Here is a 22922-nt window from a genome sequence, read left to right on the forward strand (position 1 = left end):
ATCGATTTCTTGCAAAATCCTGAGGTGTAGACAAATTTTGAGACCAGATTTGCAATCAGTGTGAAAAAAGTCTACGCGAAATGATATACATATAGCATGTTAAAAAAAAATTTTCCGCACGTGGTACTGGAGAAACCACATTTTCTTGAAATTTTACATGTTTAACGAATTTTCTTATCGTTAAAAACGTTCGTACCGTAATCTCCCTATTTTTACCATGTTCTGCAGAGTTTCAGCTTTAAATTTAAAAAAATTTCATCGCTCTACCTCATTTCTATCGAAAGTTCTTTGATTTTGAATCAAGTTTGGTCCAAATTTCAGAGATGTCAGGCAACCGCTGTACGTGGCGCGCTAATTTCTGCGAAGCACTAACTTCAAACACAGCTGCCATAGGTAAAAGATTGTCGCAGCGAGTTCATGGGGTACTCAATGGAATCGACAGAATCTCTGCTTCAATCTGACTTTTGTATTATGGTATTGCGATCGTTTCTTGCCGAGATATAGCGAGTTAAAGGAAAAATGGAAATTGTGCATGTTTTAAGCATATTTTCAAAAACACCTGGTATATCGAAATGTTAATGAAATTGAAAAAACAAAAGGAGTGCCTTGAAGAGAAAGAAACGCTCTTTCTGTTGCTTTTTTTGCACAAGATTCTACAATAATTTTTTCGCTTTCTGGAGCCAGTTAAAGTTAAAAAGCCAACATTTACTTCAATGTTGAATAACTCGAATAAAAAAAATCACACAATATTCCACAACCACATAATTTACACAGGGAAGATAGCCCTTCCAAATGATAATAACGCGATTTATCAAAAAAATTTGTTTCTCCCCGTGTGATGTTCCAAAGTTGCACAAAATTTTTGTTAACCGTCAATGTTGTCTTCATCTCGCTATAACTTTGTAGAAAACCAACATAGCAACAATTTGAAACAGAGCATCTGAAACTAGAGGTTTCAGGCTTTCAATCCATTGTTTAACGATGAAGTAAAGTGGGAGCAATTTTTCGGGTTCGCACAAGTGATCCCTTAATTCTTTTGAAGAGTGACGCGGTACTGGCTATCTTTTTCCCCTTAATTCTAGTAAATTCCCCTGATCTGGCGAATTGCTACTGTGAAAAAAATAAAATATGTACCGTCCAATTCGTCGTCAGCGCTGAATGCAATTAGATTCCGTTAAAAAAGAAAATGAACAGCCGACTTGTCAGGAGAAATTCAGGCGACATGCGAATTTCTTTCGCACCTGTTCACTGATTGCCTGGCACAATTCTGGGCCGGTTTATGCGCCCGATGATTTGTATTATATACAACGGTGTGCGAGGGGGGCAGGGGAGATACTGGTTAAACGTTGGCCAGTCCTGCAGTTCTTCTGCTGAATAATTCATACCGCTGAATTATTCATAAGTCGAATGTACTGAAGGGATGAACAATGAAACGGTCGAAAATGCGGTGTAAGATTTGACAAATTTATCGCTTTATGGTTTATTTACAAGCGCGTCGGCGTGTGGCCCACCATAAGCACAACCCACTTAAACGACGAATCAATATTTTCCGGGGCCTGGGGGTGGCCGGGGGATGGTTTCCCGTGCACGGGCGCACGCATAAATAAATGAACGCGGCGGTGTACGGTATTTTATTGTTATTACGCGGACAGGGTATTCTTAGCGATCATATTGGACTATTTTTAAATCGACTTGATGAATATTTCCGTGCCGGTGGCGTGGCGCGCGAATTTTCTCCGGCGAGCTTAATGCTGCATGTATAGAGAAATATTAGCGCTCGACCGACTATATTAATGAAATTAGCGCTCGAGAGTCAGGGATTTAAATTATAATGAAGCTACTAGTTAGACGAAGCGGTGATTAATATCAATACAGGCTACGGTGAGAGGTTCTGTTGTGTTTAACAGGTTTAACATTCTCTACAGTAATCTTCGTTAACGAGCAAATGAAACTTTCATGAAATTAACACATTCTGTTTCACGTCGGTGTCTTCGGCGTCTTCTGGCGTCTTCTTTCTCATTTTCGTCAACCAGAATTAGGTAAAATGGTACAGTAAATCATCCCATGTCTGAAGTAATAGGGAGACAAAAGTGTGTCCGAATAACAGAATAATCACTTCTCTCATATTAAAAATTTCATTTATTTAAATTAAAATCGAAGAACTTTACGATTTGTATAATATTTAATGAGCCCAAATCTCCTTGGCTGTTAAATTACACATGGCAGCCCTAGAAGAACACTGTCACAAGACAGGAGACAGGGAAAACAAAATTCTAATTAAATTTCGTTGAATTGAGAATTAGATATTTAGTCCTGTCAACGAAAAGTTGCAGAGGGAAATGGAAGGAACACAATTTTTAACTTTGGTTCTTTGTTTGGACTAGTTAGTTAAACATACTAAAAGTTCCCACTCCTAGGAGGTGAGCGGGCTGTAGGAGGGCACGTAGAACGTCCCCTTTTTCGGTTTTCCGCTTATATCTCGGAAACTATGCGTCCTAGCGATGAGACCATTCTATACAAAATTAAAGCTAACAAAATGTGCCACAAGATTGACTTCATTCAGTTTTTCGCTATCTCGATTTCCGAGATATCCGCGCTCAAACTTCACTAATTGTGCTGAAGAGTTAGCTAGTCAAATAAGGCAAAAATTTCTTTTTCACAATTAGTGAACTTTGAGCGCGGATATCTCGGAAACTATGCGAGATAGTGAAAAACTGTATCCAATCAATCTTATGGCACATTTTGTCAGCTTTAATTTTGTATAGAATGGCCTTATCGCTAGGACGCATAGTTTCCGAGATATAAGCGGAAAACCTAAAAATGACATAACCGAAAAAAAACCCTGCACCCCGCTCACCTCCTAGAAGTGGGGACTTTTAGTATGTTTACCTCCTAACTAGTCCAAACAAAGTCCCAAAGTTAAAAATTGTGTTCCTTCCATTTCCCTCTACACCCCCGTAATGAGCATTCATTGACTGGACTAATAGTTGTGTGCACGAAAAAATGAGTAATCCTCTCTCATGTCGGTCAAATATCAGTTGGAGTCGTTCGGGCGGGAAAAATCACGTAACGAATTTCAGACCATCAACTCGACGCAAACTGCACGAGACACGCCCCCTCTAATAGAGACTCGCGCGCGGCGAAAGACAAAGAGAGTAACTATTGTAATTACTCCGTTGGTCGCCGCGCCACGCCGAGCCGTGACGCCATAAAAATACACAAGCGAGCAGAAGTAGCGGGTCCGTTCTTCCACACCGCAGTACTTTCGCCGAGCCGGCAGGCGGGAATGCGGGAGCGTTTCGCACCCCTTCGAAACCTACCGTCAACCCTGACCACACTATTTCCCAGACTGATTGCGGTCCGCACGATATATTTGTATTTGCATTTAAAATCTGCGGGCTGCAGCACACATCTGTCAAACGACGAATATTGAAATGTTCTGCACCATAGCTGCAACCCAACAACCATCGTGCCCACGCGTGTCGCCATTGTTTTTCACTTTGATCATCGAAAATTTACCGTTCCGAACAAAGCCGCTCGTTCAACCGTCGAGCACGGACAAATTATCTGTTCGTCTACTATGTTATTCTTCATTTTTATACTGAACTAGGGGGCTCCGCCCCCCCCCCTTTCGCTTAGCTCATCAATCCCCGCGACGACGCCTCGCGACTTTGCATTCGGAGTTTTTTCGCGACAGAACTATTTTATGTAATAGAAAGATACCACGTTCGACCCGATTATATCGTACAGTGCCCGAAATTTCCATAAAGCCACCACGTTTTTTGGTAACATCTTATAATTATTCTGTACTTATGATAAATTTGAGTATGATTTCATTTTAGGCGTATTAAAAACACATATATATATCGATTAAAATAATAAAAATAATATTTATTTAAAAAAATAAACGTAAATATTGGGTATGGGAATAAGTTTCCGCCCTTTTTTGTTGAAAAGAAGCCTATAAACAATTCCCATAGCGTGAAAACGTTTTCCAACAGTAGATCGATCGACGTTTAATTCAATTGACAGTTCTTTAAATGTTTCACCTGGATTTCCACCAAGTAATGCTGGCAAATCTGTATCTTCGAATTTTTTGGCACACCATCGCAATCTTTGCCCTTACGTCGAAATCATGGTTTTTAAAGGAGCATCGTCCCCGTAAATATATAATAAATATAATATAGTAAATATATAACACTTTTCTTTAAAACAAAATAATGCAACATGACTTCCCGCAAATGCTGCTTACTTGGAACAAAAGTCGACACTTTTCACGCGTAAAATTGACTGCTGTTCACGCTCGAAACAATTGCCACTAACTGCGTTTCGAAGCTTAGACACACACCTTTCAAAAACATGTACTACGTTCCATCAAATACGCGACCGGTACTCAAGTACAACGACATCTGTCAAAAGGGCGGAAACTTATTCCCATACCCAATATATTATTTTATATACAATAAACTGCGAAATTTCTATAAAGCCACATATTTTTTAAATAAGTAGGTTCAAAATTAACAATAAGTTCTTTTATATTTCTACATTAATAATTATCAGAACTGCCATTTCTTCGAATAACTTTTGAAAATACGATGGGGCATTGGCGAAATCAAATTTTGAAGTGTGTTTTCTTGAATGGATGCCCATGCTTCGTTTACCGCTTTCCATAATTCATTAATAGTGCTGTATTGATTACGATTGCCATAAACGTTTTTTGCGAGTATCCGCCAAAGATTTTCTATTGGGTGTAAATGTGGAGAATGAGCTGACCATGTCAAAACGTTAATATTTTTTTGACCTAACCACTGCTTCGTGTAATTTGATATATGGATGGCAGCGTTATCGTGTTGACAAATGAAGTTATCGTATCCAATATCATCAATAAATGGTATTAAAAGTGTGTCGAATAATTCTGTATATTTTTCAGTATTCATTTTAGAAGTAATACGACAGATTGGTGTCTTGGCGTCAGCTCTAAATGCAGCCCAGATCATTAATGTATCACCACCAAAGTTGCGACTCGTTGTTATGTCTTTTTCTTTCCTTAAATCGTGCAAGTAATATTTAAAACCATCTGGCCCGTCTAAATTGAATTTCTTTTCATCAGAAAAAATAACAAATTCCCATTTTCTGGTCCAGGACATGTGTATTTTTGCAAAATCAAGACGAGCCTGTTTATGTTCTGCTTTGAGTGCTGGTTTCTGCACCATCTTTGTCCAGTGAAATCGGTTGGAACCTTTTAAAATTTGTTGCACGCGTCTCGTAGTTACTGACAAATCTAATTCAACGCGAAGTTGTGCTGCACTTCTAAATTCTTTTGCAGATCTCATTAACAATGAATGCTGTCTCTTGCTCAGCTTTTCATTTCCTCCTTTGGGGTGGTTTTTGCCATAATCTTTTCCCAAATTGACGTAATTATTTACAACGGTACGAGATCGATTAATTTTTTTTGCAATTCTGCGATTAGAACATCCCATATCCCTATAAGCATCAATGGATGCCTTTTCTTCACTGGTCAACAATTGTCCTCGTGGCATTTTACTAATGAGAAATTAAAATATAACGTATTACAATTTCAATAAATTTACAGATCTATTTTTACGCAAATCCTTTCTTTTCAACTGCAGTTACACTTCTTTTATTGTATCTAGCTGGACTTATTCACTCAGAATTTAAGCACAAACTAAATGGCTTTATAGAAATTTCGCACTTATACTTCGCTTCGTGCAGCAAAAGATGTAAACACAGCCAAAAGGTGAACATTTCCGAGCATATACTCGTAGATTTATGATTAGTATCAACTAAATATAATTGTAGATGAGAAAAAGTAGTAAACTTAACAATATTTTTAAAAAATACGTCAAAATGTAGGTGACTGTATGGAAATTTCGGGCACTGTACCATTATTTAATCAGATTTTTACCAAAATTTTATTGTTTAGATTAACTGCCCCGGAATTAAATATTGGGCAGTTTGTATAGTTGGTAAAAAAATATTGGCACACTTTTTAATATCGTACTTGGATTTTTTATTTAGATGTTAGAACAATTTTAGTTTACTGCATAACGTGCAAAAACTATTTTGGAAAAATTGTTATTAGTCGAAATTGCAGAGAAAATATTAAACGTTGTTTGTTTACAACTTTTAGTTGGGCTTATGTAGAAAATTTAAAAAATACGTTTTGTAGATCTGTGTCAGTTATATGTACATATTCTAAAAATTTTATTAGAATTGGTCAACGTTACAATGAACTACAAACTATTGATTGAGAAAATTTTTAGAATCAGTACAGTGACATTCTTTTAAATTGGTTGTTTAAAGAGGAATTTAGTATTTTTATGGAATTTTTAGTGAAATTCTGTTGAGATTGATCGAGTTGAGAAAGTCGTTTTTACTTATCTTTGGTTCTCAAGATGAAGTTATATTGAAAGATCAACTTTATGAGTTATACTTTATGTTGTTTCAATATTCTAAATCTTTCGGTACCGTGGCATTTTTAAAAATGTACTGTCTCAATGTGAACATTCCCTTAACCGGCTTTATTTTACACATTTAAATCTTTATGTCGACGCAGAAAATCCGTTTTTCATTATAGATACAAGTACATATCAACCTCTTTTTACACGATGGATACGCGTCGTGCAAAAAAATTGTTTGTAACAAATAACAAAGTATGAAACTGGTGTGTTTACGTAAACATGTAATTTGAAATGTAGCATTCACTAGAAACATTTTATTTCATAAATACACAAAGAGAATTAGTTTGCAGACAAAAATACAATAAAAAACATTTTATTTACCGTTGCTATCTTTTATGGACACAACAAATTCGCTTTTTTACTGACGCAAAAAACTGTATGAAAAGAAGCGCGTAAATATGAACAGAGCCTGTTACAAATGCGTGTAGCTACAAATGAAACGTGTTTTAAAAAATGCGCAATTGTGTATCGTGTAAAGAGAGATTCAGAGGTATGTGAATTATACATGTAACGTTTCAGACGAGACACAAAAATTTGCAAAATACGCAAATATTGTATACATAGCAAAAAATGACCTTCGGAACTAAATATTCTTGCCAGATATTTCGTCCATAGACACTTTTTTCATGCACCATGCAATATTTTTTGCATCTCATTAAGCTGAAGAGATTTTTAGGTGCACTTTCTTAAAAGGGCCACCATGTATACTGCTAAAGTATTTTATTAATTTCTTTTAAACCGTAAACAAATTCTATTTCATTGTTATCAATATTTAGCTATTAGAATATACATAGGCTTGCAATACTGTATAAATTTTATTCTTCTTTCGGGAAATTGTAATCGACGAAGGAATTTTTATCACTGTAAGCGTAAAATAAATTAATAAATCATAGCTAATACAAGATATGGTATTTATAAGGTAGGGTTAGTACAAACTATTGATCGAGAAAATTTCTAGAATCAGTACAGTGACATTCTTTTAAATTGGTTGTTTAAAGAGGAATTTAGTATTTTTTATGGAATTTTTAGTGAAATTCTGTTGAAATCATAGCTAATAGCTAATACAATCATAGCTAATACAAGATATGGTATTTATAAGGTAGGGTTAGGGTAGGGTATTTTATGGTTTCGAATTAATGATGGATTGCTCACAAAGTGGAAACAATTCTCTGGACTCACAGGAGGTGGAGCTGATCAATCGGAGAATCAAATTATAATTTAGGCGAGCAAGGAAGAATTGATTTCACGGCGCGGCGCGGTGGTGCGCTTTAGTGAAGCGGCTACAATCCCGGCTGTGGACACCGGCTGCAAAAACAACGCGAATTGTCGCTGGCAAATTTACCGCGGCTGTTTTATAGACGCTATTTGCGCCGAGCATGTGCGAGAGGATTTCAGCACGAAGGTCCTGGAAAAACAGGCGAAAGGACTCACTGCAGAATAGGCGTCGGTTAGCCATGTAGAAGCCGTGTTTCAAAATTATATTTCGCGACCACTATAACGTGTGATTCTGCACCTCTGGATAGGTGGAGATCTGTTAAAAAAATGGACCACAAAATTCACCTTGACCCTTTTTTTCAAGGTCAAACATTTCTTTTATCGCATCCTATAGTACTCATCGCGGAGAACAAAAACCTCGCAGGAATGGTTCTCTCAAAAAACAACTTTAAAGTACCGTAAACTACTAGGTGTGCAAATAAGTTCCTTCCCCTTTGTTTTCTACGATCATAACTTCTGACAGAATTCGAATTACTTCCCGATTGTAGTGCTACTTGAAAGAGCGTTCTTTTAGCTTTAAGTTCAAAAATGTGTGGTTCCATTTAAAAAAACTGAGTTGATCTTCTAATCTCATAAGCACCTCCACTTGAAACAAAACTATGTAGACCACGTAATGGACCCCTAGATACCAAACAACTTTCGTCTGAAGCATTTCTTGCTATCTCAAGAAATGTAGAAGTTATTCAGGTGGCTTTTATCCTGATTGACGTGGGCTATAACCTTCGAGGAGTCCAAGAGCTCGATCATCGAGAAATATACATATTTCATTGAAACAACAATGAATAACTTTACATATGTTCAACTTCACAAATGCTACCAGATTGTCAAGATCATAGGAACATGGTAAACATGCGGCGTCACGTAGCAACAGAAACAATTGCTCTTTCAGTATAAATGTTTTGTCGTTTATCGCTTGCCGCACATACAGAAATTATTGTTAGTAGCTTGTAATAATTTGTTTCGATTCAAAGTGCTGTAATGATCCAAAGACAATACTTTTCCTAACACATAGGTTATTTGAATAGTCTTAAAGTAAAGTGGTCGCTTTATGAAAGCCCGGAGATAAAACCGAAGATGCTGGGCTGACGTAATCTAATCTAATAATTTGAAAAAAGAAAACAAATTTCTTTTCAGATTGGGCAAATTTAAATATGAAATTCAATTTAGCACTTTCATGTCAGCTTCAAAAATTATATGAGACCACATAATTTCAATATATTATATCTCGAAAATAACTAGTAGTTGTTTTTCCGTCGAATTCTCCCCCTCTCTCCCCTTAAAAAGCTACGCCATGTTAAAGGGCGTATGGAGACATTTTTGACTTACTGTGCATTTTATTTTGATGTCTTGTTTCGTTGTTTTAGTAGACGGGATATTTTTCTGATTGTGAGTACACAGTAGCCGGCGGGTCGGGAAGGACTCGGGTACTTGGACTAGTGTTAATTGTTCTTAGTCTCACCTGGTAATGAGTTGATGCACCCTTGGCCATTGTCCCCGCGACCTTAGGATCCTAACCGTTCCGAGAAGCGACGATCTGTGCGACGGCGACACTTCCATGGCTTTCTGATAATACTTCAGAGAGGGTAACCATTTGCCTAGAGAGACGGAGCAGAATCTGCCGTTAGTATAAAGCTGGTGGCCGTATCAGGGGGCTGTTTCGCGGTGCAGTTCCGACGCTGTTTGGCTACTTTAAACTACTTTAGCCCGTACTTTGGCTCTACGGAATGGCGACTAGAGGTTTATCCTCCTAAAGCAATTTAGCCGCTTTATCACTGTCACTTACCGTTTTGGTATAACCAGAAAGCATATTCCGCGAGATGGTCCGGGCTGTGGGGTTGCAGTCGCACAACGTGTCTGAGGAGAACACCGACCGCTGGTCCGGTCGCCAATCTCGCCAGCACTAAATATGCCGGCGTGTATGCTGGATCCAAGGACACACACTTTTGCAACATTCGTATGCATTCCTCTGTTCTGTTGGTTTTCCTGAAAATGGAAAGGTGGATGCACGTTACCAAAGTTCTCGGCTTAATGCTTTGCTTATTGGGGGCGACTAGTCTGCGGATTTGTATGCAAATGCATGTTTCGATGTGCTATTACTATTTTGCATACAATACATATATTTTACATATTCTAGTCAGTAAGCATATATGTACATACAGGGTATCCAAAACTACCCGTCCAGGCGGGGTGTTAACTTCTCAGATAAGCATATGCGGTAAAAATGTTTGGAATAAAAGTTGCAGGGATTAATGGGGAACATATGTCCATGACCTTGTATTTGACCTTCGGATCCATTATCAAGGTTATTTGGAGGTCAGTACGTATTTTTTAAATGGGAACCCCTACTTTTGACTACGGATTCTGAAAGAGCTCGAAATTTCACGTTCAGATATGTACTTATGTCCTAGATTAAAATGACTGCTAGAGGCCATAAAAATACGTACTGACCTCCAAATAACCTTGAAAATGGATCCGAAGGTCAAATACAAGGTCATGGACATATGTTCCCCATTAATCCCTGCAACTTTTATTCCAAACATTTTTACCGAATATGCTTATCTGAGAAGTTAACACCCCGCCTGGACGGGTGGTTTTGGACACCCTGTATATTCGTATGTATGTATGTTAAATATTGCTTTGGTATCTATCTCATCGTATTTGGTTGCGATCATAGATGACTATAAGATTTTGATATAATATAATGAAACATTATATCATATTTAATTAAGTTATAAGTTAAACTTTTCACCTCCGGAAACCAAAAATTTTTAACTTTTCAAATTCAATCCTCCATTGTATATTTTGGAGAGAAAATGTCGAAAATCCAAGTTTTAATGTAAGATATCCACTAGGTCAAAAGTTATGCGTGTTTAAAGTTCAGCGATTTTTAGCGTTTTCGACAGGTATGGACGCCGCACAGTCGGCAATTTGGACGAAACACGCTTCAAAATCAAAGAACTTTCGATAGAAATGAGGTAAAGCGATGAATTTTTTTTTAATTACAGCTGAAACTTTGCAGAATATGTGAAAAATAGGGAGATTATAGTACGAACGTTTTTTAACCTTGAGAAAATTCAATAAACTTGCACAATGTCAACAAAATTGTGGTTTTTCCAAATTTTTTTAACATGTTATACATCATTTCCCGTAGATTTTTTCACGCTGATTTCAATTCTCGTCTCAAAATTTGTCTACGACGCAAGTAATCGAATTTTGTGAACACAACTTATGAAATAATTTTTTCATTGAAATGAAACCACACAATTTGCTTGAAATTGTGCAAGTTTAACGAACTTCCTCAAGGTTAAAAAACGTTCGTACCATAATCTCCCTATTTTTCCCATATCGTGCAAAGTTTCAGCATTAATTTTAAAAAAATTTCATCGCTCTACCTCATTTCTATCGAAAGTTCTTTGATTTTGAAGCAGGTTTCGACCAAATTGTCCACTGTGTGGCGTCCATGTCGCTCATGCGCCACATCTAACGAACGGAGCCACTAGGTTACAGGCTGTAACTTACAGCACAAGCACGCAATGATATGTCGCTTACGTAAACTTGGACCTGTCGGCCCTTCTTCCTACCCCCCAGAGGAACATAACAATGACCAACCTTCTCGTGACTCCGCTCATTGTATGATGTCTGAATACATACCAATATGGCGACGCACTTACCTGTCAAAATCGCTTAAAATCGCTCAACTTTACACAATCATAACTTGTGAACCAGTGAATTCCTATCATTAAAACTTGGATTTTCGGAATTTTCTCGTAAATATCTGCAGGGCTACACTAAAAAAGTTTAAAATGTTTGGTTTCCTCAGGTGAAGGTTAACGAAGTTATATTTTAAGGACATATTAAGATAATAGGGAGTATCTTAAAACTTGAATAGACACTACAGTTCGACTCGTTGTATTGTGTTTTTTGACGCGGCTGATGTTGTGGACTTATGCTAAAGAGTTAGCTAGTCAAATAAGGCAAAAATCGCGTGAGGCAAAAATTTCTTTTCACAATTAGTAAACTTTGAGTGCGGATATCTCGGAAACTATGCGAGATAGCAAAAAACTAAATGGAGCCAATCTCGTGGCACATTTTGTCAGCTTTATTTTTATATAGAATAGTCTTATCGCTAGGACGCATAGTTTCCGAGATATCCGCGCTCAAAGTAAACGAATTGTGAAAACGAAATTTTTGCCTTATTTGATTAGCTAACTTTTCAGCACAATTAGTAAAGTTTGAGCGCGGATATCTCGGAAACTATGCGAGATAGCGAAAAACTGAATGCAATCAATCTCATGGCACATTTTGTCACCCTTAATTTTGTATAGAATGGTCTTATCGCTAGGACACATAGTTTCCGAGATATAAGCGGAAAACAGAAAAAGGGGACCTTCTACGTACTCCCTGCACCCCGCTCACCTCCTAGAAGTAGGGACTTTTAGTATGTTTACCTTCTAACTTGTCCAAACAAAGTCCTAAAGTTAAAAATTGTGTTCCTTCTATTTCCCAGAGGGAAATAGACCCCCCCCCCCCTTATGAGCATTCATTGACTGCACTATAATTGGGGTGTCTAGGTTTATGTTGATACATGCAGGTGTTACGCGATTCTGAAGTTCTTGAACATTATTGATTAGTGGGTCGTATACAACGTAGAAATTTTGTCTGAAACCTTTTTTTAATTGCACTATCGAAAATGCCTAAAAAGTGGTGACAAAACTTAACAGGATTTGATGCATTTATGACAAAAATGAGTAGTACAATATAAAACAGTAAAAATATTAGAAGAATCTAAAAAGGTAATTGTTTAGAAAGAGGGTCTCATCTCAGATTTTGATGAAATTTAAATATGTTATAGATTTCTACGTTTTGAACAACTTTTTCCTATACATGTTACCGCCGCTCGATTTTAGTTTTCGAGATATTCGCAAAAAACTATCGCTTATACAGTATTGAATTTTTCGTATTGCTGCACGCTCCGCAGCCTGCCCGGCACGGCGTTTGTTTACATTTTGCTTCTAAACACGCTGTGGAGATGAGAAGGAAAACACAGTGTCATTCTAGTCATACATATATAGGGTGCTTCTGGCTTTTCGTATGCTCTCCGCCCTCCACCACCTAACCCTAACTAATTCTGATCTCATGATTTTTCCATTACGAGTTCAAATTCTGTATGACGGCTATATAGAATGAAAAGATTATGCGATCAGAATTAGTTAGGATTAGGTGGTGGGGGGCGGAGAGGGCCGGCCGTCGGGCCGGCCCGACCACGCATACGAAAATGTAGGAGTAGTCTTTCAAAATTGAAAGCTCACTCTATATATTATACAGTATGGCCAGAGTGAGACCCTGTTTTCTCTCTCATCTCCGCAGCGTGTTTAGAAGCAAAATGTAAACAAACGCCGCGCCGCGCCGCGACAGTCTTACGTTGCTGCAGAGCGTGCAGGAATACGAAAAATTCAACTCAGTATTAGCGATAGTTTTTTTGCGAATATCTCGAAAACTAAAATCGAGCGGCGGTAACATGTATAGGAAAAAGTTGTTCACACAGAATGATGACATTGACAACATATTTCAAGATGATGAAAATCTGAGACCCTCTTTCTAAACAATTACCTCTAAAAATGCTGTTATATTATTTTCAACCTATGTGTTCATTATTTCGAAAATGATCGTCTTTTCATACATCACATTGCATGTGTAAATACGTATTTAATCGCAATATTTAACCTTGGGATTGGTCCTCAAGGCTGGGACTTATGGTCACCATGCCATCAAACAGAATGCGACATGTTATGCCGATCCGAGAGAGGCAATTTTCTGGTGATTATGAAACACATTTTTCCTGGCGCGTTCAGAATATTTTTAAAAACTTAGTTACTGGGGTGCCCGTATGGTCCATGACATTCACGAATCGTTTCCAGTTCAGAAGAAATATTATTTTTTGGGATGGGCGTCGGAAATAAATGGTTTCATATGCAAATCGTACAACGTGGAATTCGAAAATTTGCACACACATTTCTGTACGTCAGTACATCTGTTAATGCGGATGGATGTCGATACTCCTCGACAATTTCATTCATTCTAGACGCACGTATGATTCACATTATTTTACGCGACAAGATAGTGATAATTTTGACAAATATTTCGAGTTTAAAACAATGTCATTTGTACAATGTTAATTGACTACGAAATGTTGGTATCACGGATGAAAAATTGAAAGTATGGCAATGAATATTAAAAGTATCCCTTATACGAGCATCCACACAATTTGCATACAAATGATTTTGTGCTTTAATTTTTAATGTAAATACAGTAAAATCATGATCCAAGAAAACGAAAATCCCAGGATCTAAGAAAAACGAATATCCCCTCCACTGTGTCGGACATACCTCGCGAGAGGCCAAGAGGGTTTCGTCAACTTATTTGTGGATTTTTTCTGATTAGAATGACACTATACGCGGTACAATTTGATTTGTGTTTAGTGGTTTATACAGGGTGTTCATTTGAAAACTTTCCAGCCGAATATCTCGAGAAGTATAAAAGATATGAAAAAAGTGTAAAACACGTGTCCAAGGATTTCGAGGGGGAAAGAGGGGGGCAGTGTCAGTTTTTTATTTGGGTGGCATTTTCAAGGTTATTTGAAGGTCAACTTTGTTTTTTCAAATGGCAACCTATATTTTTTATTATGAGATCTTATTGTACGTAAAAAGACCAGCAATTTTCGTAGGGTACATTTTTTTTAAGCACGCACTAATTTTGGAGATATTTAAGGAGAAGTAGATAACATTTTTTTAAAAATGAAAAACTTTTGTACTTCCAACATAATGGTGCTCCCCCGCATTACACGTTACGAGTTTGCCAGTGGTAAAACAATCGATTCCCACTAAGATGGATCGAATAGAACCGAACAGAAGTGAAACTTCTTGCTTATTGGTTGTAGATACAGATTTCAATGAAAATTGATGAAATCCCAACAAAAACATTCTGTAAACAAGAGCCAAGTTCTTATGGCCGTAAAAAGTTGTGAGATCAAACAAAACACGGCCAAGTTCGTTAACATAGAAATACCTCTTACAATACTGAAAAAAGCGTTTGTAAAAATTAGTTTAAAAGAACGCTATTTAATTTTTCAAGAGTTACATGGAGGGCTAAAGTATTCAAACTTGGCCGCTACCTAACACCTTTCATGGGCATTGGTTTAAAAAGTAACGGCCAAGTTTGAATAATTTAGCCCTCCATGGAACTCTTTAGAAATTAAATAGCGTTCTTTTAAACTAATTTTTACAAATGCTTTTTTCAGTATTGTAAGAGGTATTTCTAAGCTAACGAACTTGACCGTATTTTGTTTGATAGACAATATACGTGACAAGTAAACGGTTTAGCAACAAATACAGCCATCCGAACGATAAAAGTAACATTACGGCTGCATTACATTTCATTGCATTTTTCTGCAACCCATCCTTTCTGCTCATCAGTAAAATAGTACATATCACAGTGTTATCAGAAATGAATGGTTACAGTAAAATTCATTTTCGTTTTGGCAATGGAAATATGCAGTTAAAACGACTACTTTCATCAAGGGCTTGAATGAGCGAATTTACAACGGTTCCCTGATTGGTAGCGTTTGCAGCACGGCTAACAATCATTTTACAGAAGAATACTTTTCATTGAAAGGGTTGAAAAACGTATGAACAATGTTTCCCTGCGAAACCAATCCAAAAGTTCTTTACATGGTCGTGGCGTATGCGTTCACGCGCGCACGCTCCGCTCCTCTCGACAATTAAACTTTAATTTATCAAGCATGAGGTGTTAATTAAACTTTAATTCTGACCACGCCGGCAGGATTATCTTGCCACGGTAAATTTATCGCGGAATATGCACTACGGCCCGCCCCCTGATATACCGTTAATAAAATAGAACGCGACGGGATTCGAAATTCTTCCGGTAACTCTCTGTTTATTCCGCGCAACGCGAAACTCCATTAGACCCCGGGGTATTCGTTGCAGAGTAATCCTTAATTTCCATGTTGCCCGCTGCATGTCAACCCATTCGTTCATTTTTTACGAAAATGGACGGATTACCTTCCGGCCAATGTTCGGAGGGTTATCGGAGTGCATCAAAAAATGGTGTACACTGATTCGATCAATTTTTAGATGGGGAATATTAACTTTTAATAACAATTCTATTATGTATATGAATCTATGTTTTTGATTCCTAACGTTTTCACTTCAGGCTTAGGGATTATTGAAATCAATTATTTGAGAAATAATTTGATAAGGTATATTATAAATAATCGATAAGACAACATCAACATGAGCCGTCTAATGCAAAAGTGGTGTAAGTCAATATAATGTTACACTGTCCAACACCAAATTTGTTCTACAATTACTGTTAGATGGTTCTTATAGAGCTTTTTGCGCTGATTCCGAATCTGTCCTTAATTTTTCCCCTAGAAGCACAGTTTTTGAGAAACATGACGTCGAAAAGAAACGTATTTTTCAACTTTAAACAAATATTGTGATGTTATTATAAAAGATATTGAATTGTTCTTTGCATCAAAAAATTCTGTAGACTTTCCCGAATACAGTGATATCCAATATTAATACATTATGATTGTTCAAACATGATTAAATGCACTACAACGGACGTTCGTCGCGCCGTATTTCGTGGAACGCCTGTTCTAGCGCCGTCTAGCGGTAAGCGCCACTGGCGGCAACTCATGTCGGGCGAAGATATTTTGCTTTCTGGTTCGAAAAAAACGTCGACGTTCCAAACTTGAAAGGGTGGTTTCTCAAGATAAAAGTCTGCTCTATCGCATGGTATAGCTCGATTTTCTGCTTGAATGACCTTGAGTAATTATAGTCACTGAATTCCTAATGAAAGGGACTATCATCACAGGTGTTTAAAAGGGGCGGTCCCTGTTTAAAAAATGAAGGTAAGATTGAAATCTCTGAAAAAACAAACATTTGTGTGTATAGCTTAAAAATCTACAGGGTTATGTAAAAAAGTGCAGCCTTTATTTTGCATAAAGATTCGTAGACTAATAATGACAGATGCTTGATTTTTATAATCGAATAATTTATGCCAAGTGTGGCACATATCCGAACGACAAAGAGTTTCTTGGGAAAATATTATGTCTCAACAATTAGAATTGGAAAGGGTATGAAAATACCCTTAGAAAAATTACAATTAATAACGGTTGTCATTCGTGTAAGCATTGCGGGGTCAACTCTGCTCTGTAGCGGACAGGCAAATCGGACCAGATTTACTTACGAACCTGTAAAGCTGACCGAGATTATAATGAGCGTTCACGTGTCCTGGTTGAGCGTTTATTGCTGCCAAAAAGTGTTGCTCCGCTTGGTCGCCTACTGTGAGTGTTCCCAGGTTGTTATGCGCACTGGCGTATGTTGGCCATAGCCTGCAACAAATAAACACCGCTTATTTGTAAAGTGATTAATGATATAGGATACTGGCCGTGCGATAGCATAATTTATCACTAAGATTACAGTGTCCGGCCTTAACGTGATATACGTTGTAACGCTGACTGTCAAGGTGATATACCCTCCTCATCCTTTGCCAAAAGTGTAATGGTTTGCCAGATATAAAATTAATACATATTATTGAAGCAAATATTTCGTTGCTTCGAAAATTGTCTGTACTACTTCGAAGCAGGTTAGATCTGATTGGAAGTACAGTAATACTTCTATAGTCGCAACAAAGGTTGTACACGTTGAATGCAAAAAATATCCCCACCACTGTATTAATCTGATCTCGGCTCGGGTGTATTGGTGTGTACCATAACCATCATGGTGCCCGCTGCTCTCTTCCAGTAAGCGCCGTTACTATGGACCGCCATGGGTCGGTCACGTGACGGGAAACGCGGACCCAATTCGCGTTGTGTCGTGACTAACTCGTATATAATGGCAGAAAAAGGGTAACTGTATTCCCCACAATTCCCCTGATCTGGCGACACTGGTGTCTAACGCGACGAAGGTTTGTGTTGCATAAATGACAGGTTGGTAGGGGAAACAAGCGTTTGAGGGACCCCAACCGTGCCCAGACAACTCCTCTTCCTACTCTTGGGTTCTCCCTACTCATCTCCCGAGGAATATAGGAGGCGTGTGGGAAGATTAAGAGTGTACTGTGCGGAGCACGAAAGAATTGTAGCGGGGACTAGAAATTAGAAACTAACGGGGCTAGAAGCCTGACCATTCAGATTGCCTTTGCGTTCCTCTTGCCCCGTTCCCTTCCCGCTACAATTCTTTCGTGCTCCGCATAGTACATTCTGTCAAGAAAGTACCGGGAATCGATCATTTAAAAATCCCGCTTAAAGGGATTGTTGAAATTCTTTTTGTCGCTAAGTTGGCACAACTGTCCTCTATACTCACGCAGAGTTTGAGCGTCACTTGTCATTTAGTTTGTTTACAGTGCGCCATTTTGTCAGTTCATCTCAAGTGTGTTTTGCGATTTTTACAATGGATAAAAATCTGTCTTAAATTTTGCATTGCAAATCGAATTTCGTGTGCCGAAGCGCTGAAAATGTTACATAAGGCTTACGGTGAATCGACTTTATCAAAAACACGTCCATATGAGTGGTACAGTGCATTTAAAAGCGGTCGAGATGTGGTGGAAGATTTGCCTCGTTCTGGTCGAAAACGCACCATCTCACAAGGCTATTATTGTGAACGAATTTCTGGCTAAAAACTCAACAAATCTTATCGAGCAGCCACCGTATTCCCCTGATATGGCTCCGGCCGACTTTTTTCTTTTTCCAAAACTCAAATGACCACTTCGAGGCACCCGTTTTCAGTCGATAGATAACATACAAGAGAATTCGCGGCGAGTACTGAAGTTGATTCCAAAAAATGCGTTTAAAAAATGTTTTGATGATTGGGGTATTCGTTGGCATAAGTGTATTATTTCGAAAGGGGCCTACTTTGAAGGCGATACAATAAAGTTGGATGAATAATACATATTTTGTGTTTCATTGACCAATTCCCGGTACTTTTTTGACAGAATGTATATTATAGGAGATCGAGGCGGAGTACGGTATGGACAATATGAAATAGTTGATAGTGTGTGAGAGAGCCGGTACACTGGTAGTAGGGGTTGTGAAGCGACAGCGGGAAAAAAGTTAACCGAGCCTATCATAGACAATGGCATGTACCGATGTAGTACATAATTTATCTGGCGTGATCTTCAGATCGTTCGTGTCACGTTTCTTAACCACTTGAACATTTGCTTTGTGTAGACACTATACTTTTCCCTGAACTATAACTACGTAATCGTCTCCTTTGAGTGTACTGTCTGTACCATCTCATGAAGTTTTTTTTACTTTATCGTGTCTATAATTTTCTATAGACTCTAGATGACTTGTACACTCTAATCACTTTGATAGCATCTGACGCACTTTTAAATTCTCTAGCCAGAGCTCTATGTATAGATGTCTCCTCTAAGTTTCCTCTGGGAATATTAAATTGCCTTTCGAACGTATTGGAGACCGTAGTAAATGCCACGCGTGTACAAGAGAGAAAGACAAATGACATCCTTGAATCTGCTGCCTTCTTACTTAGATCTCTATACATAATACGAAATTAAATTTCTATGATAGAATTTCATTCGCGTCACCTCTGTTAGCACAATGTTGTAACCATAGTTATATCTATACATATAGAGTGTACTGTGCTATGCATTTATAGCAAAGATGGGTAGGTTAAACATAAAACAATTATAAGTAGAAATATCGAAGAATGTGGTCAAGTTATTTTCAAATCATTCAAATTATTAGTGAAAGTTTTAGTAAACGTTTTATTTAGTTTACATGAAGAAAAAGAATTTTACATTTCGGCTTGTATCAAGTGGCCTACTGATATACTGTGCTCGTAATTGCACCGTCTTGTTTGTTACAAACACAAAATTGTATTGGGTTCTCCCAAAAGTTCCTTTCGTTTTTTATTAATGAACAATGCGCACAATGTAAATTGTTAGAAATTGTTTGGGATCGCAAATGGTGTGGTTAAGAGAGGGGAAGTTCAGAAAACAATTAAACATTAACGAACAGATGGTCACATTACTTGTATATGGTCATGTTATTTAGTAAAATTAACACTAGCATTATGCAGAAATAAAAGTGACTATTTTACATTGCTTTCTAAAATTAAGACGAATGTATCTAAATGGTTAGCCACTTTCAAAATAATGTATACTGAAAGAAATATATATTTGTTGAATAATTCCTTATGAATGCACATTCACAATTCCAGTAATTGTAAATTAAAAAATTTAGGACTCGCCATTTTGACGATTGCCTAAATCTAATGTTAATTGTGCACATTGGAAAGAAACTTTGGGTGCCACCAAGTACAGTAAAGCCTTGATCTAATTGTAAGCCGGACGGAGCTGTACGATCTTAGTCAGCTGGCCTACCCCTTCTACTGGGGAGCATACCTCACGTGGGGCCAAGAAGCTCGAGCTGCTTTGGTCGCCCAACAGTGTAAAGTGTAACGGCAGTGTAAATGCGCACTGTGTGGTCTAAAAGTCAGTTCTAGCGCGAATAAATTAAAAATACCACCTAACGTAAATCTGTTAATACTTATACTTGTATGATAGTTTGATATGTATACTACAATAACAAAAGCAAAATTAGTAAATCACATCACCGTATTATTGTTGGCAAGACTTTCAACATTCCAGTAACCACATTTTGTTTTTCTGCGTTAGTCAATTGCTACAAATTATAACCTGAAAATATCGAGTTCTTTCTTGAAGTGCGCATAAATTGTGTTAGTATTTTGTTATATATGATATTATCAGTATGGCTGTAACTGGAAATGGTAGGTTTACGTTTCCTTCACACATTTTATGATATATTTTATGAACTGATACTTTTTAAGGAAAATTATTAGAATGTCGTACGTTTTACAAAATTTGCACGCATTTGCACGCGTTGCGAAGTATTTAATTTAAAAGCTTACTTCATCTCCATAAACAGCAAAAAGAAAACGCGATCCTCCGCAATCCCATTATCATTTTATTTTAATATTTTAGTAAACGTATCTACAATCACCCGCTTAGAGTTGTTTGAAGAATGGTTCATATTGAAGAATTTGGAACGAAAGGATTGCATTAGTGGATTACTAGAGGCTATTTTTACCGACAGGAATGTGAGCGGACACGATATTGAAGGAATTTTAAAGAACTTTATCAGAAACATTGAGAAACGTTGGAAAATAGGCAATAATTATAAAGATAGATTTCTGTCCAAAAATAAGACTTCGTTAGAATCGACCATAGTATTCCCCTTTAATGAGATTGACATTCACGAACTTGAACCCGCAAGAGTTGGAATGCCATTAAAAAATTTTAATGAATGTAGTATTAGATTAATAATTATTATATTAATAAACAGGTAGTCAGTATTGTAAATTATGTTTTATTTACTTTAGTCAAATATTTAAAAGTAATTTTTACACAAAATGTCAATTTTAGATCAGTATGCCGCGTCGGGTATATCGGTGTAAACCACTACTAATCCAATTACAAAACTTCTTTATTTATCATTATATTTTTATGCGACTTTCACCAACTTATGTATGGTATTTTTCTGATTAAAATGACACTTAACACCATAATGTAGTATAATTAAACACAGTAAGCTTTCGGCTGCGCGATCCGTGTTTACGTGCGCTGTTCGTTTCTACATTCGGTGCGGTCGATGAGGTGTCACAAAGAAATAGTAGAACCAAACGATTTAAAAAGCAGGCACGGACACGAGGATCCGGCTTAGATCAAAACTTTACTAAACATTGTTGCTGAGAAAATAATTTATTATGCTATTTTTAAATAGCATACGTGTTTCATCTTCTTGTCTGGTAGTGCAGTCTATCCGAATACATAATGGTGTTCGCAAACCCGTCTCTTCAAAACTAGCCTTATCGGTTAACAACGAGAGCACTATCGAAAATGACGAAATTTAGGCAATTGTGCCACGTTTGGAGCACCGGGTACAATCACGGGCCATCGTTTCCGACACGCTGGCGTTTACAGCGTCCGTCGTTCGGCGAGATAATTTGTGAATAGCGTCAAAACACTATTTTCGGCCGGGTATTGTTGGGCCGAGTTAATTAACCCCATTGCGTGCGAATGGTCGCGCGCACATCGCGCGCGAAAGTAGGGATAGTTAACGAACCGTGACTATCAACCGAGGTCAATAAGGGGTTGCTCTGCTGTCGCGAGCGTCCGCCGCGAGGTTTTCGCGCGCGCGGAATTGTTGCAGCCACTTTTCGCGAGAGAGAGAGAGAGTCTCAGTGGCTGGCAACTATGAATCCCGTGACAGTGACAAACCGTCGCGACGAGTGTCGTTTCTCTGAAACTTCGTGGCCTCGGATTTAAGGATTACGTTCCTACACGCGTTGCCATGGACGAGTAAAAACGCGAACGTGCCAGGACCAAGTAAATTATTTAATTCTCCCGGGCGAGATACGCGGCGTGTGAGCACAAAGCTTGCGGAATGAATTTTTTCTCTTACATCGGCAACGCTGCGTGTATACGATAGCCTTATTTATCATAACAGACAAATTTTTTGACGGTGCGACTCGTACGGAAGACTCGTAGCACTGCCAAAATTAACTAGACAAAATTTATATTCAAATGAACAAAAACCAGAGTTGTGCAGAATTACAATTGAATTACTCCAGAATTATAATTACAAAGTAATCGAATTACATTGTAAATCAGTTATATTGTAAATTATAATGCAGATCTTCATTCAATTAAATTACAATGTAATTCGTAATTGCAATGGAGTACAATTATAAAATACTTCGTAATTAAATTACATAATATAGCGTTACGTATTATGAATGAGGACGAGGAGTAGAAACTACGCCGCACAGACACTAAACAAGTATATGAAAGAAAAACATAAAAATATATCGCACTTCTTCCTGGGCTATAATTTGGAAAGCTGTATTTTAATTATATTGTATTTCAATTATATTGTATTTCTATTATATTGTATTTCAATTATATTTTGTATTTCAATTATACATCTGATTAAAATACTTAGTAATTGAATTACATTGTATTTCAATTATATGTGTAGTAATTCAGTTGAGACGTAATTGAATTACAATGTAATTGAATTAGCACAAAACTCTGACAAAAACT

General features: G+C 37.5%; 1 protein-coding gene across 3 annotated transcripts in view; it reads right to left on the reverse strand.

Moving 5' to 3' along the window:
• The window catches only part of LOC143219220 (protein O-mannosyl-transferase TMTC1-like), a 719300-nt gene that overhangs the window by 47276 nt on the left and 649102 nt on the right, over nucleotides 1-22922 (reverse strand). For all 3 annotated transcript variants that reach the window (XR_013011281.1, XM_076445179.1, XM_076445165.1), the window contains 3 exons: nucleotides 17032-17172; nucleotides 9541-9740; nucleotides 9217-9352 (listed from right to left, as the gene is read on the reverse strand). Coding sequence is in view for 2 of the 3 variants with exons in the window: in XM_076445179.1 (XP_076301294.1) it covers nucleotides 9217-9352; nucleotides 9541-9740; nucleotides 17032-17172 (477 nt within the window). In the remaining variant the exon portion in view is untranslated. The remainder of the gene's footprint in view (nucleotides 1-9216; nucleotides 9353-9540; nucleotides 9741-17031; nucleotides 17173-22922) is intronic.

Source organism: Lasioglossum baleicum, chromosome 2 (assembly GCF_051020765.1).
Source record: "Lasioglossum baleicum chromosome 2, iyLasBale1, whole genome shotgun sequence".
In the NCBI taxonomy this organism is placed as follows: Eukaryota; Metazoa; Arthropoda; class Insecta; order Hymenoptera; family Halictidae; genus Lasioglossum; species Lasioglossum baleicum.